The 14,508-nt window shown below is 36.7% G+C and overlaps 3 protein-coding genes across 4 annotated transcripts; 1 reads left to right on the top strand and 2 right to left on the bottom strand.

Moving 5' to 3' along the window:
- The first annotated feature begins 448 nt into the window (after nt 1-448).
- Nucleotides 449-3,858, top strand: LOC111493037 (FT-interacting protein 1-like). 2 transcript variants are annotated; one of them, XM_023142621.1, is made up of 2 exons: nt 449-3,229; nt 3,331-3,415. In XM_023142621.1, exons 1-2 carry the CDS (start codon nt 662-664, stop codon nt 3,334-3,336), a joined length of 2,574 nt encoding a protein of 857 aa, XP_022998389.1. In that variant the 5' UTR covers nt 449-661; the 3' UTR covers nt 3,337-3,415. The 2 variants fall into 2 exon arrangements, with proteins under 2 accessions (XP_022998389.1, XP_022998388.1); XM_023142620.1 differs by having other exon boundaries at nt 449-3,858.
- Nucleotides 3,859-4,276: 418 nt separating this feature from the next.
- LOC111493107 (60S ribosomal protein L6-2-like) lies at nt 4,277-6,249 on the bottom strand. The gene is made up of 4 exons (XM_023142725.1): nt 5,922-6,249; nt 5,432-5,538; nt 4,673-4,854; nt 4,277-4,576 (listed from the first exon to the last, which is right to left on the bottom strand). The coding sequence occupies exons 1-4, from the start codon at nt 6,170-6,172 to the stop codon at nt 4,421-4,423; spliced, it is 696 nt and encodes a 231-aa protein (XP_022998493.1). The 5' UTR covers nt 6,173-6,249; the 3' UTR covers nt 4,277-4,420.
- Nucleotides 6,250-6,610: 361 nt separating this feature from the next.
- Nucleotides 6,611-10,918, bottom strand: LOC111493056 (O-fucosyltransferase 20-like). The gene is made up of 6 exons (XM_023142652.1): nt 10,023-10,918; nt 9,734-9,902; nt 8,503-8,592; nt 7,572-7,855; nt 7,227-7,485; nt 6,611-7,141 (listed from the first exon to the last, which is right to left on the bottom strand). Exons 1-6 carry the CDS (start codon nt 10,700-10,702, stop codon nt 6,905-6,907), a joined length of 1,719 nt encoding a protein of 572 aa, XP_022998420.1. The 5' UTR covers nt 10,703-10,918; the 3' UTR covers nt 6,611-6,904.
- Nucleotides 10,919-14,508: the final 3,590 nt, after the last annotated feature.

Raw genomic sequence — 14,508 nt, 5'->3', positions numbered from 1 at the left:
TGAGCTGTCTAGAGGATGGAGTTTCTTAAGTTTTTTTTTTAACAATGGAAGAGATGAATAGCAAGCGAGGAATAAAGCACATACATAAAAGGTTCCATTGGCCAAATGGCAACCCCTTAACCTCTTGTTATTACCCTTTTTAACTCACATTGGCTTTGCTGCCCTCCTTCCCAAGAAAGGGACTTCTTGAGCAAACTCACTTTTTTTATACACTAAATAGAGGAACTCGACGAGGGATAAGAGCGAACGGTTAGCTATGACTTGGTGAAGGGAATCTATGAGAGAAGGTTATCGAACCAGATTCCAATCAAATAGAGTGCGGAGCCAACGAGTTTAGTTGAACAGTATAACAAGTCTAAGGACGGAATCAAATTTGAGAGAAATGGGCGTAGGTTTAATAGTGACCACTGCTTCTTGATACTCGATACTCTTTTCAGTTCTTGGGAAATAACCTATGCCTTAATGCTCTTGGAAAAAGTTCTTGCTTTCCCTCCATGTCTTCACAAAGCTCACTCTCAGCTTCTTCATCAAACCATTCCTTTCTTTTTCATCATTTCTTCTGAAATGGAACTTCCTTGCTTCTGAATGGAGTTTTCAGATTGCTTGTGGTCAGTGATTACCTTATATTTTTTGCAGCAGTGGAAGACGAAGCAGAAGGATTATGAAGCAGCAGCTAGTGGTGGAAGTAATAGATGCTCATGATCTTATGCCCAAAGATGGTGAAGGATCTGCAACTCCATTTGTAGAAGTTGATTTTCAAAACCATATAAGCCGAACGAAAGCGGTTCCGAAGGACCTCGACCCCGTTTGGAATCAGAAACTATCATTCAATTTCGACGAAACCCAAAGCCACCATTGCCAAACCATTGACATCTCTGTTTACCATGAAAAGAGACTGACTGAAGGCAGAAGCTTTCTTGGAAGGGTCAGAATTCCTTGCTCAGACATTGCCAAGGAAGGTGAGGAAACTTATCAGATATATCAGTTAGAAACCAAGGGGTTTTTCTCGTCTGTCAAAGGTGAAATTGGCTTGAAAATCTACATTTCACCACCAAAAAACTCTCCTATAAATGCTATAAGATCCCCAGTTGATCCTGCTTGTGATATCCAAGTAAAACCAAAGAACAATGTTTTAACAATCTCAGCATCTAAACATTCTAGCTCAAGTTTTTCTGTAGCTGAGTTTCCTATCAGAGGTCCAGCTAAAGAGCCAGAGATCGAAAAACCAATTGAGCCACGAGGCGAGACGACACAGCTACATAAGCAGCAAACAATGCAGCGACCTCGAATATTAGTACAGAAGCGACCACAAGACGCTTCATCTTCGATGAACAAAAGCATTCCATCTACAATGAACACAAGCAATTCACAAGCAAATATCAGCAACCAAGATAATGATGAGATCAGGGACACTAATCCTCAGCTTGGTGAGCAGTGGCCGGGTGGCAGATCGTACAGTGGAAGAGGTTGGCTGAGAAGTGAGCGACACACGAGCACTTATGACCTTGTCGAGCAAATGTTCTATCTCTATGTTCGAGTTATGAAAGCAAGGGATCTTCCTCCAAGTTCCATTACTGGAAGCTGTGATCCCTATGTGGAAGTAAAGCTTGGGAACTATAAAGGGAGAACAAGGCATTTTGACAGGAAACAAAATCCAGAATGGAATCAAGTCTTTGCATTCTCAAAAGAACGCATACAATCCTCTACACTAGAAGTTTTTGTCATGGACAAAGAAATGCTAGGAAGTGACGAGTACCTCGGTCGTGTAGTGTTCGACTTGAACGAGGTTCCAACACGGGTTCCCCCGGATAGCCCATTGGCACCTCAATGGTACCGATTGGAGGACCGGCGAGGAACGAGCCGGGTAAGAGGGGAAATCATGGTTGCAGTTTGGATGGGAACACAAGCTGATGAAGCCTTTCCAGAAGCATGGCATTCTGATGCAGCCTCAGTGTTTGGGGAAGGTGTTCATAATGTAAGATCAAAGGTTTATGTCTCTCCAAAACTATGGTATCTGAGGCTAACAGTGATTGAAGCTCAAGATTTAATCCCCACCGACAGAAACCATGTTCCTGATGTTTTTGTCAAAGCTCAAGTAGGAAACCAGATACTCAGAACAAGGAACAGTTCAACAAGCACAGCTAATCCATATTGGAATGAAGATTTAGTGTTTGTGGTAGCTGAGCCATTTGAAGAACAGTTGCTAATCACCATTGAGGACAGAGTGCACCCTTCAAAAGAAGATGTCTTGGGGCAGATCAGTCTGGCACTCGACGCGTTCGACAAGCGGCTTGATCATAGGCCAGTTCATTCGCGTTGGTTTAACCTCGAGAAGTACGGTTTTGGAGTTCTAGAAGCTGATAGGCGAAAGGAACACAAATTTTCAAGCAGGGTTCACTTGAGAGCTTCTCTTGAAGGTGGATATCATGTACTAGATGAATCGACTTTATACATCAGTGATCAACGACCAACTGCTAAGCAGCTATGGAAACAACCAGTGGGAATATTGGAGGTTGGAATTTTAAGTGCTCAAGGATTACTTCCAATGAAGCTGAAGGATGGGAGAGGAAACACAGATGCTTATTGTATTGCTAAGTATGGTCAAAAATGGGTTCGAACCCGAACGATTCTCGACACGTGCAATCCCAAATGGAATGAGCAATACACATGGGAAGTCTATGATCCATGTACTGTAATTACCTTGGGAGTTTTTGACAATTGCCATTTGGGGGGTGGTGGTGACAAACATAATGGAAGCAACGGAGGAAGAGATTCGAGGATCGGAAAGGTTCGAATTCGAATATCGACACTTGAAGCTCATAAACTCTACACACATTCCTATCCACTTCTGATTCTGCACCCCAATGGAGTGAAGAAGATGGGAGAGCTCCAACTTTCGGTTCGCTTCACCGCCCTATCTTTGGCAAACATGATACATGTCTATGGAAGTCCATTGCTCCCTAAGATGCATTACCTTCAACCTTTTACAGTGAACCAAATAGAAAACTTAAGGTACCAAGCTATGAACATAGTAGCAACAAGGCTCGGTCGAGCTGAACCGCCTCTACGAAAAGAAGTTGTTGAATACATGTTAGATGTGGATTCACATGTTTGGAGCATGAGACGAAGCAAAGCCAACTTCTTTCGAATCATGTCATTACTTGCGGGAATGATATCAATAAGTCGATGGTTTCGTGAAGTTTGTAATTGGAGGAACCCTGTCACATCGGTGCTCGTGCACATTTTGTTCCTTATATTGATTTCGTACCCTGAACTAATACTTCCTACTGTTTTTCTATACATGTTCCTCATTGGCTTATGGAACTACAGGTTTAGGCCAAGGCACCCACCTCACATGGACACCAAGCTCTCTTGGGCTGAAGCAGTGAATTCTGATGAGCTTGACGAAGAATTTGACACATTTCCGACTTCCAAGGCAAACAACTTGGTAAGATTGAGATATGATAGGCTGAGAAGTGTTGCAGGGAGGGTTCAAACAGTTGTGGGAGACATAGCAACACAGGGAGAAAGAGTGGAATCTCTACTTAGCTGGAGGGATCCAAGAGCCACCAGCCTTTTCGTAGTGTTTTGTTTTTGTGTTGCTGTTGTGCTATATGCTACACCTTTCAGAGTGGTGGCTTTGGTTACAGGGTTGTATTATTTAAGGCATCCAAGATTTCGCAGCAAACTACCCTCGGTACCTAGCAATTTCTTCAAGAGATTGCCCCCTCAAACAGACAGCTTGCTATGAGTTACGATGGTCATGGTTTGGCCATGCCTATAATTTGCAATAAAATTATGGATTAAGCTTGTTTTGCTAAATGTATAATTTGATTCAACTCCCAAGTATTTTTCCAATTTTGCCAATTTTCTCTTTCAATTTCTGATAATAAGCTTCCTAAGTAGCTAATGATTCAAATCCACCGCTACCAGATATTGTTCTCTTTAGGCTTTTCTTTTCGAACTTACCCAAAGGTTTTAAAATGATGTACTACACAATCCACCCCTCTTGACCCTCCCCTCTCTCTCATCTCACAAGTCACCTCTTGAGGTCTAGCATTTCTAATAGTCCAAACCTCTTGGGGCTCCCCTCTCCAACCGATGTGGGATCTCACAATCCACCCTTCTTGGGGCCCAACGTCTTCATTGGCACACAATACAGTGACTTGCTCGAAGATCATTTATAATCCACCCCTCATGAACCATTAGAGTCAGCAAGCCATTTATCTTTTCAAATGATTCCTCTCGATTACTTTGTAAGTATGCGTAAGTAAAGTGATGGGAATAGAAGAAATATTACATATCTTATCACTATCAGTCAAAATTCATAACGGGATATAATTTCAAATCTAGAATCCTCATAACAAAACACAAAACAAGAAAATTGTAGCGACCAATTCCACAAGAAAACTGCAAATATCTAGAAAACAAGCTCATGCGGTTTCATGCCTGCCTTTAGAGAAAACCTTGCAGCTAAGTATGTCTTTAAATCTGAAACAGCCTCGATCGACTTGAGCAAAGCTGAGTCCACGGCCTTCTGATCATCCTTTTTGTCCTGTGGGAGAGCACTTTTTTCCTACATGTAAGCAATGGTGACCAGAAATTAAGACAAGAAAGTGAGAAAAATTGAAGTATTTGAAAAAACAAAACATTATAGAAAATAACTACGAACCTCCTTCTCTGCCTCAAAGAACTCTCCTTCTCCCTTCTTTTTCTTCATCTTAACTTCCTTGGAGAAATATTTGTCATCAAACTTCTCCACGTTGACTCCGGCAATGTCTACCTTGGTGGAGGTTGCAATCACATATGACTGATTCACACGCCTCAACGGAACACCATTGACCTTGAATGGTCCTAAAAAAGCAAACTTTACATTAAGATAATCCCTTGTAGGTTCGAAAATTGCAAATTCAAAAATCAAAGACTTAGCCAATCACTACTTTATATGCACCCTTTCTCCCAAACATCTATCACTATCACTACAGTCTGCATCATCTAGACCAACACCTCCCCAACCCACAACCGCCAAATGAAGCTTAGAAACTCTCTTTGTTTCAACACCAAATGAAGCTTAAAGGTCTAAGGTATGTAAAGAAAATTTGCACAACATATAGTCAGAATAGGAGGCATGAGACATTGAAGGGGTATGTAATTGCAGGGTATATTAGACAGAAATGGAGGCATACGACGTCCCAATACTTCTTACTTGTCAATAGAAAAAGTAATGCACACAACACATTGAAGATAATACGTAAACGTAAGGCGGACGGATTTTAAAATGACAAAAATACAATAAACGAAGCTTACAATGCAGAACTAATGCAAATCCAAAATGAATGTAGGAAAAAAAAGCTCATTACCACATGAACAGATAGCGATATTACAGAAAAATTACAAAGGAAGGCGATTAGAGAAAATTGCCAATACTCACCAGTGACTAAAAGCAACCCAGATGGAAGTTGCTTCAAGAACACAACTCTCTTTCCCTTGAACCTTCCAGCGAGAATGATAAGCACGGTTCCAGGAGTAATGCTAGACCTGCAAATGATATGAAATTGACAAACTATGTTATATGAAATCACCCGACGCACATTTCTTTGAACTGACCCCCATGTTTATTATTTGGAAAATGAGCAACATTACTTCACTACACGCAGTTCAGACTTCAACAAATTTCAAATCTGGAAACCTAAAAGTTTCAAATCCCCCTTTTTCATAGCTACAGCATGAACTCTATTCAGTCTAATAGGGAGTGACACTGCCCCATTCATTTTGTGATTTCATGTAATTAACGCAATTGTTTCTTAGTTGATTCCAAATTCCTCAGTTTCGGAACCATAAAAAAGTCAAAATACACCAAACAATATACGTTCCAAGGCACTGCAGTAAACATCAAAAGAAAGACACTGAGAGAGATAGACCTAAGTTTGGTGGGCTTAGCCTTGCGCTTGTTGACAAGTGGCTTCTTGACATCGTCAGCAGGGTAAAACTTCGGCGGCTTCTCTGCCGGCGCGTCGGCCTGAGGCTTGGCATCGTGGCGAGGGAAGACACCTCCATTTTTCGCCTTGATTGCCCAAAGACCACGCTTGTGGTACATCTTCGACCTCGAATATTTCCCAACCCCACGAATGAGATCAGGGTTCCTGCTAGTTCTCGCTGCCTTCGGAGCCATTGATGAATTCCTTCTCTGAGATCTCGTTATCGTCTCCTCTCCTCTTCGCCGAAACCCTGAGATTTAAGAGATGGAGGCACATATATATTCAATATGGAGCCCTAAAGTGAAATTGGGCCTTTCATTGCCTTTATGTTGTTGGGCGTTATTGTTGAGATAAATCTTGGTTATATAACAATTTTATTTTATTTAGTCTTTATAATTAAATTATTTATTCTCATAAAGAAAATTTAAACTTTTCAAATTTTAATTTTCTCAAAATTATAAAAAAAAAAAAAATAATAATTTAATTAAAATTTACACCTAAACATTTTAGTCCAAATTTTAGTAGGTAATAATTTAGACTTTGTATTTTTAAATTTGTAATAATTTAATTTTTCTCGTGAAAACTTTCTATCATAACCGAAAAAACTGACGAGAAACATTCTTAATATATATATGAATTATTTCATTAAAGAAAGTTGGTGTTTACAGTAAAATATGTAATTACAAGAACTTATTCATTAAAGAATCAAAGAATCATACAATGTGATATATATATATAGACATCTTTCTCACTCATTTTCATAGCCTCAGCTGTGTTCTTCAGCTTGCTGCTGCATTTGATGCTTCATCCACCCGACCAGACGATACCAAACTCATGGTTCTAAAGAGGGCTCGGCTTCAAGCATCGACTCGGGATGTCCGAGGTTTTGTCAACTCAAACTCTTGTTCTTCATCAGAGCTGTTGACTTATATGGCACGAGCATCAGAGCTGTTGTTGCACATGCATTCAGGAATAGGGTACTTAGTAACGTCTCGTCCCACTTTGCTGGTTCGAAGTTCGGGCTGTCCAAGGGAGTCCTGATGCAACTCCTTGATGATCCTGTTAAACTCTGGTTCAGGTAGTGAGGAGTCCAGGAAAAGGGGCAGCATGTGCCTTTTGTTTGGTGTTATGTATTTCTTGTGCCCAGCATAAGCCCTGCGTCCCTGTAATCAAACGAACAATCAACTTCGTCGTGATCGGACTCGAGAAGCAAAGGCATGGCATGGCAAACTGAATGAGAATTTATACCTGAATGGCATGGCCCATGTTTCCTCCATGAGAAGGCATGAAAACATCGCTGCTCTCACATACAATATAGTCGATAGCTGCCATAATCGAAGCTTTTTTCACGAACGGTTCGAGTTCACTCGGCAAAGCAAGATCGTCCTTGTTGAAGAAATTCGGGAACTCGCTTGTTAACAGCTGCAGGGCCTCTTTTCCTCCCAGGGGTTGCCCTCCAGCCCAGTATATTCTTGTATCTCTAGGAGCTCCAAGAGCTTTTAGTAACCTGCATAAGAGTTGCAATGTTTAGTCCAGCAGAGCCATAACTGGAAATGATTGGCAACGACAAGCATATGGTCAAGCAATCCTTACCTCATAACCTCATAGGCATTCAGGGGGCAAAGGCCTGCAAGTTTTCTATCATGGTAGCTCATGTTTGACCGAGCAGTTAAGAGTTCGGGCCGTTGTATTCGTTCGTTGTTTATCATCTCGTCATATTTGGGGCTCAAACCAGGTAAACAACCAGTTCTCACCCATACGTCTTTCTCCATTCGCAAATGAAGCGCAAGGTACTGCCCTTTGCTTCGCATTCTCTCGGTGAGCTTGTTGCCAAGTTCTACGATCGGTGGAGCGAACCTCAAAGCACGAAAAGCAACCTGAAGCAAAGAGGAAAAAGAACAACAATTTACACTGATATTCCCAGAATGTTATCAGAATTAAGTAAAGGGTGTAAGATCCCACGTTTGTTAGAGAGAGGAATAAATCATTTTTTATAAGGGTGTAGAAACCTCTTCCTAGTAGACATATTTTAAAAACCTTGAGGGGAACCCCGAAAAGGAAAGCTCAAAGAGGACAATATCTACTAGCGGTGGGAATAGGCTGCTACAAATAGTATCAGAACCAAACATTGGGCAGTGTGCCAATGAGGACGTTAGGCCCAAGGGGGGTGGATTGTGAGATCCCACATCGGTTGGATAGGAGAACAAATCATTATTTACAAGGGTGTGGAAACCTCTCCCTAGCAAACGGGTTTTAAAAACTTGCCCGAAAGGGAAAGCCCAAGCTCAAAGAGGACAATATCGGCTAGTGGTGGACTTGGGCTGTTACAAAAGAATTACTTATAAAGCCGCAGCAAAAGAACTCATATGTTTCGATCAAGAGGTACTATTCGAACCGATGTATAGAATATGTATTGAAAGCAGTGATCGATTATATAATGCATACACTTCGATCGAGTCTAAGCAACAAGCTACTAATCACGAGAAAACAAAGAGTAACAACAAGATGAAAAAAGCTTTGATACCTTGCATCTAAGCTTTTGGAGATCAGAAGGAAGATCCTTAGAAAGCCTCGAGTCCAAGCCGCGCAACAGCAGTACCCCTTCTCTTCTAAGCTGCAAAATCCAAGACACACTCCTTAATATCATCAAGCTAATAACCATAACATTTTCCAGTAATAAAGATTAAAGAACAAGGTTTAGTTAAAAAACATAATAAGGACAGAAAAATGCCACAAAAAAGCTTTTAGTTGGTAATATGTTGCTGTTTGGTCAACCTTAGCAGACAGGGAATGTATGTGTGAACCTTAACAAACAGGGCTTACATTTATGGTTAACAGTATCTATGAGACCAACTAACCTAAAAGCTTAAGGAGTTTAGTTAAATGGTTAACATGATAATTCCTCGGCTTTATATTATTTGTTTATGTGTTAGCCTTTGTCAATCAAATTAACACCCGAGCCCACAAGTAAAATCTGAGATTCTATGTTGGTTGGAGAGGGGAACGAAGCATTCTTTATAAGGGTGTGAAAACCTCTCCCTAACAGACGTGTTTTAAGAACCTTGAGGAGAAGCCCGAAAGAGAAAGCTCAAAAGAACAATATCTACAAGCGGTGGACTTGAGCCGTTACACATGGTATCAGAGCAAGACACCGAGTGATGTACCAGTGATGAGGTTGAACCCCAAAGGGAGGTGGACACCAGGCAGTGTGCCAGTGAGGACGCTAGGCCCAGAAGGGGGTGGATTGGGGGGTCCCACATCGATTGGAGAGGGGAACGAGTGCCAGCAAGGACGCTGGGCTCCGAAGGGGTGGATTGTGAGATCCCACATCGGTTGGAGAGAGGAACGAAGCATTATTATTAAGGGCGTGGAAACCTCTCTCTAGCAAACACATTTTAAAAACCTTAAGTGGAAGTTCGAAAGGAAAAACTCAAAAAGGACAATATCGGCTAGCGGTTGACATTTAAACTAACAATAGCAGTCTCGAAACTTCGAGACTGATATTCATGCATTATGGCAACGTAACGAAGGCTCTCCTACAAACATTAAAACTGAGTTAAAGTGGCATTCAAAACCAATCTTCAAAGATGCTTTGTAATGAGCTAGATTAAACTACATGGTAGGGACATAATGAAAAATAGCAGAGCAGTAATCAACAGATTCCTTTCCTATCAATCACGAAGCCTCGACATTTTTAGCAGCGAGCTTCAAACAAAAGCCATGGCAGCTAAAAGAACAGACACGACCATCCTTACCTTCCTAAGGTACCGCAACCGAATCCAACTCGGTGAGACATGATGGGGAGTCGATTTTTGCTCGACTGGCCGAGTCATCAAATGAGTCGATGGCAGAGACGAAACAATATGAACATCATCTGCTAAAACATTCTTGAAATGCTCCAAATCAAATATATCAGAGAATTCACTGCAACAATCAAACATAACACAGAAAATCAAACTTAGCAACTGATAGTTAAGAAAACTTGGAATATATTTCAGTTCTTATGAATTAGAGACTTCATCAGTATATGAATCGAGTTGATACCTTTCATCTCCCCAGATTACGTTCACTTGCAAGATTGGAACAACCAGAGCAGCTCCAAGAATTCTAGCAATCACAACAGCATCAACGATCTGATTTCTCTGTTGATTCATCCCACCAGAAACAACAACCATCAGATACTTACTCCTTTCACTAACGATTCCAGTGGTTAATTTTCTATAATCTTCGCTGAAATCTAAACACGGTTTGTAGCCCAATCCATCAGGTTGCTTCCAGAACTCCACCTCCTCATTTCCCTCTCCAAAACCCTCATCCGATTTCAAAACCCCATTTGAAATCGGCTTAAGAGATTGAACAGAATCGTTCATAATCACATCCTCAACAACATTTTCCTTTTCTCTATCGATTACACCCGATTTCAAAACCCCATTAGAAACTAAACCTTGCGATTGCGAGGAGAAACATGGGTATGACACGATTAAAGGGTTGAGATTAAAATTAAGTTTCAACATACCCAAAAGGCCGAATAAGAAAATAGCGAGAAGCCATAGCTTCTTCGAGCTTCTGTAAGTGGAAAGACTGAGATATTTGTTGTACGTTTTAGAAGATTTCTTAGGCGAATCGAGAAGGGATTGAAGAGAAGAAGTAGATAAAGAGTTTATGATTTGAGATGGGACGGAAATGTAACATTGCTTCTTGGAATTACTGTTCTTCTTCCCCATTGACGAACCAGAGAACAAATTCTGAAGCTCCAACAAAATCCCACTTCCTTATCCTTTCTCAGATTATAAATCTCATCAGAGAGAGAAAGAACTGTTACAGTAGAAAGAGAGAGAGATGGCGGCGGCGGCGCGGGAAGCGGAGAGAATTTTTCTGATTATAATTACGCGTTGCTGACCAAAAGCAGCCGTATTAGAACGAGAGATTTTCAAGGTGAGCTTCTTTGAAAGGAAGCTGAAGCTTATTTATATTGCCCTTCTTCTAATTATTATTGGTTTAATCATAACTATAGCTCATTAAATATTAAAAAATACAAATAATGTCCATTTGTAGGTGAAACTACTACTATGCCCTCACACTTCTTTTTTTATTTAATAAAATTTAGTCTTTTCCTTTATAAATAATTATTACAAGTTAATAAAATTAAAAAAAAAACAAATCATATGAACTAATTTAAATATTTAAAATTTTAATTATTTAGCCTAATGATATTTTTTTAAATATTTTGACATGGGTAATTTCTAAAATCACACTATGACTATTTTATATAGTAAATATGTCACATTAATATTTTAAAAATAATGTTGGCTTTATGATTTATAATGTAACATTTTTTTCTATTTAAATTGAAATATGACTTGGATCTTTAATTATTATTATATGTCTATAAATTTGGTTGCTCAATATTTAAAATATTTAACTTTTAAAAAGTTTAGTTTTAATATTTTAACTTTCAATGGACAGTTCACCGATTCATAATTAAAAATAATATTAATAACTAAAGATAATTAACAATAAGTTTAATTTTGTTTATATGAACAAAAGTGTGATTGATACATTTTATATCTTTTTTTATTATAAAAGTAAAATGCCAAAATTCACTTCCACTAAGTCAACGGAGGTTAATGTGTGAATTTGTAGTTTATAATTTTAAATGCTTTACTTTTATTATTTTATTTTGATAAATCTTAAAAAAATAATTTGTATAGTAATTTTGATATTTAAAATCCTTTGAGCTCAATTTTAAGGGTAAAATTGTAATTTAACTGTTATCATTTATGGGTTATCCATGAAACTATGTTCAGATCATTATTAGTTCGATCACAAAAATTTATATAATTATGATTTTATAAAATAAAGTCAAATACACAATAAAACCCGTGACTCTATTATTTAAAAGTCACATTATTATAGAAATATGTGCAATAAAATTTCAAAATTTTTAATACAACTATATGTTTATTCACATTGCCATGATTTTAAATTAAAAGTATTTAAAGTATTTAGTCTCTCAATTTTATGACAAAAATTAAATAACCTATTTGAATAATATGATTTCATATATTAAAACTATGATATATCACAAATAATAATTATAAGAACCCACTTATACTTATTGTAATATATATATATATATATATATATATATATATATATATATACTAACCAATAGAAATAAAAAGGGAGCAATATAATTATAAAAAAAAAATCGAAGACATGAAACTTTGTGGGGAAAATGAAATGTCCAACTCCTCGAGATGGTTGCGTGTCGTGTTGCGTCTTTCGCCAGCTGTCACTTATTTTTTAAAAAAATATTTTTTGTTTATGTTTACAAAAAATAAAAAAATAATAAAGAAAAAGATAAAGGCATGTGATTATGCTGCCGCCATTCCCAGACAGGCTGTTATTTCACTGTCCTAATATGCCATTCTCATCCAATCAAAAAAAAAACCCCCTCTTCAATTATTTTTCTTTCTCTGCCAGCTGGCATCCACTTCCTTACCACGCTGGCATTCCCTGCCACGTCGGGTTTCTTCTTATTCTCGTGGACCCATTTCCATCAGGTTTCTCGTACGAGGTACACCTCAGCAACACCCATTTTCCAGAGAGTTTTCATCTCTCTTTTTTTTAAATAGCTTATTTTCCCTCCAAAATTACCCGTCATATTTAAGAAAAAAAAAAAAGGTTAAACTTAATAATAATAATAATAAATAAATTATATATTATTAATTAATGCGTGACAACAATAATACCAAAAGCTAATTGGCATATATTTTTAATCAATAGATTAAAAATTCATATCATCTACCTCAACTATATATATATATATATATATATATATATATATATATATATATATATATATATATATATATTTGTGACATATAGAACATACATGGATGGGACAAAAAATATTTCAAAATAGGGAACTTTTTGTAGTTGCACACAAACAAGAGTATGAATTATCTTTTAAAAAGAAAACAAATAAATTGATACTACTTTCCCCTTGCCCACCAAATTTGATATTTAAATGTGTGATAAACGTTTATAAATTGAATATAATTTAAATTTTAAAAAATAAATAAGAAATAAGCATTCAAATATCAATATCATAATTAAAAACATTAATACGATAAATATTATAACAAAAATATTGTTTACTATATTATGAAGGGTGATTACGACTACTTAACAATAAGATGTACTTTTTAAGTTACACGTTACAAATTTTAATTAGCTAATTAATAATTATAATGACCGTTAATTAATGTATAATTAATTAATTGATTATGGTTGGGAAGTCAATTAAGCAAAATAGAAGATAATAGAGTCAAAATTGTGGAAGAAATAGGGGAAATAATTGAAAGAGATATGGATTATTGATAGTTTCCGACCCAATCTTGAGGGGTTCCTTCACTCTATAAGGCTCCAGCTGTGTTTTGCCAAACTCCAAAACTTGTGATTTGTTTGCTTATTCCCTTGTATTATTCCTTTTTTTTTTTTTTTCAAAATAACTTTTAAAAAAAGTTACATGTTTTAATAATGTAAATTTTTTTGGAGTAGGTTGAAAATTGAAATATAATTTATTCCTATATTCTTATTCTTATTCTTATTTTATTGTAAAAACATTTGAGAGAATAATATGCACTTTTTTAAAGGATAAATATTTAAGACTTCTAATAAAAATAAAGAGAAAATTTAAAATAATAATTTATTTTGAAGTAATTTTTAAAAAAATTAAAAATAATATATAGAGAGAGTTTTCAAAGTGATGGAAACATATATTTTAGTTAGTGGGAAATTCATTTGATTGGTGACTAAGTCCAAAACCATACAATTTGGTTATACTTTGAAAGAGACGCCTCTATTTGAATGCCACGTGGATGTCATTTGTGGACTTACTTGCTTCCTTCCTCCACCCATATTTTATATTTTCTCCATTTTAAAAAATATATAAAAGAAAATTATTTAAATTAATTGCCACGTAAATAAACAAATATAAGTGTTTTTTTTTTTTTTTAATTTTAGGAAATTTTAAATTTTCTCTCTCTAATGTATCATGCACATTCATGACATCATCTTTCATTAAACTTAAATCATGCCTTGTTTTTTTCTTTAATTAAATTATAATGTGAACTTCCCCTACCATTTAATTGCATTTTAATTAATAATTGCGGAGTTAGGTCAAAATGAAATTAAATAATATATGTCACTTCTAGATAATAACTACGCCGAGGAAATAAAAATATATTAAGGTATATTTGTCATTAGCATGATGCAAAAATAATTATTTAGACTATTTTTTCAATATTCAATTTCTCGCCGAACATATGGCTGAATTAAAATGACTTGAGGAGTTGGTTCATCAAAGAAATATTAATTTATTTTGCCGGTCACAAAAATGTAATTCACAATGAAACGGCCATTTTTAAATATCTAAAGTTATTGTCAAATATTAATTTTTAAAGCTCCATTTCATTTTTTTTTTGGTGAAGGTAATACTAGCTTGAAAATTTAAAAATAAATT

This window comes from Cucurbita maxima, unplaced genomic scaffold, assembly GCF_002738345.1.
Source record: "Cucurbita maxima cultivar Rimu unplaced genomic scaffold, Cmax_1.0 Cma_Scf00018, whole genome shotgun sequence".
Lineage (NCBI taxonomy): Eukaryota > Viridiplantae > Streptophyta > Magnoliopsida > Cucurbitales > Cucurbitaceae > Cucurbita > Cucurbita maxima.
This window is presented reverse-complemented; position numbering and strand designations above follow the sequence as displayed.

What these genes read in the sequence shown, in the direction of transcription:
- LOC111493056 (XM_023142652.1), bottom strand. Translation starts at nt 10,702, where the DNA reads ATGGGGAAGAAGAACAGTAATTCCAAGAAGCAATGTTACATTTCCGTC. An exon ending in GTAATCTGGGGAGATGAAAG is followed by an intron (nt 9,903 to 10,022) that starts GTATCAACTCGA and finishes TGATTGTTGCAG; the next exon opens with TGAATTCTCTGATATATTTG. An exon ending in AATGCCTATGAGGTTATGAG is followed by an intron (nt 7,486 to 7,571) that starts GTAAGGATTGCT and finishes ACTCTTATGCAG; the next exon opens with GTTACTAAAAGCTCTTGGAG.
- LOC111493037 (XM_023142620.1), top strand. Translation starts at nt 662, where the DNA reads ATGAAGCAGCAGCTAGTGGTGGAAGTAATAGATGCTCATGATCTTATG.
- LOC111493107 (XM_023142725.1), bottom strand. Translation starts at nt 6,172, where the DNA reads ATGGCTCCGAAGGCAGCGAGAACTAGCAGGAACCCTGATCTCATTCGT. An exon ending in GCTAAGCCCACCAAACTTAG is followed by an intron (nt 5,539 to 5,921) that starts GTCTATCTCTCT and finishes TATCATTTGCAG; the next exon opens with GTCTAGCATTACTCCTGGAA. An exon ending in TGGGTTGCTTTTAGTCACTG is followed by an intron (nt 4,855 to 5,431) that starts GTGAGTATTGGC and finishes TTGCTTTTTTAG; the next exon opens with GACCATTCAAGGTCAATGGT.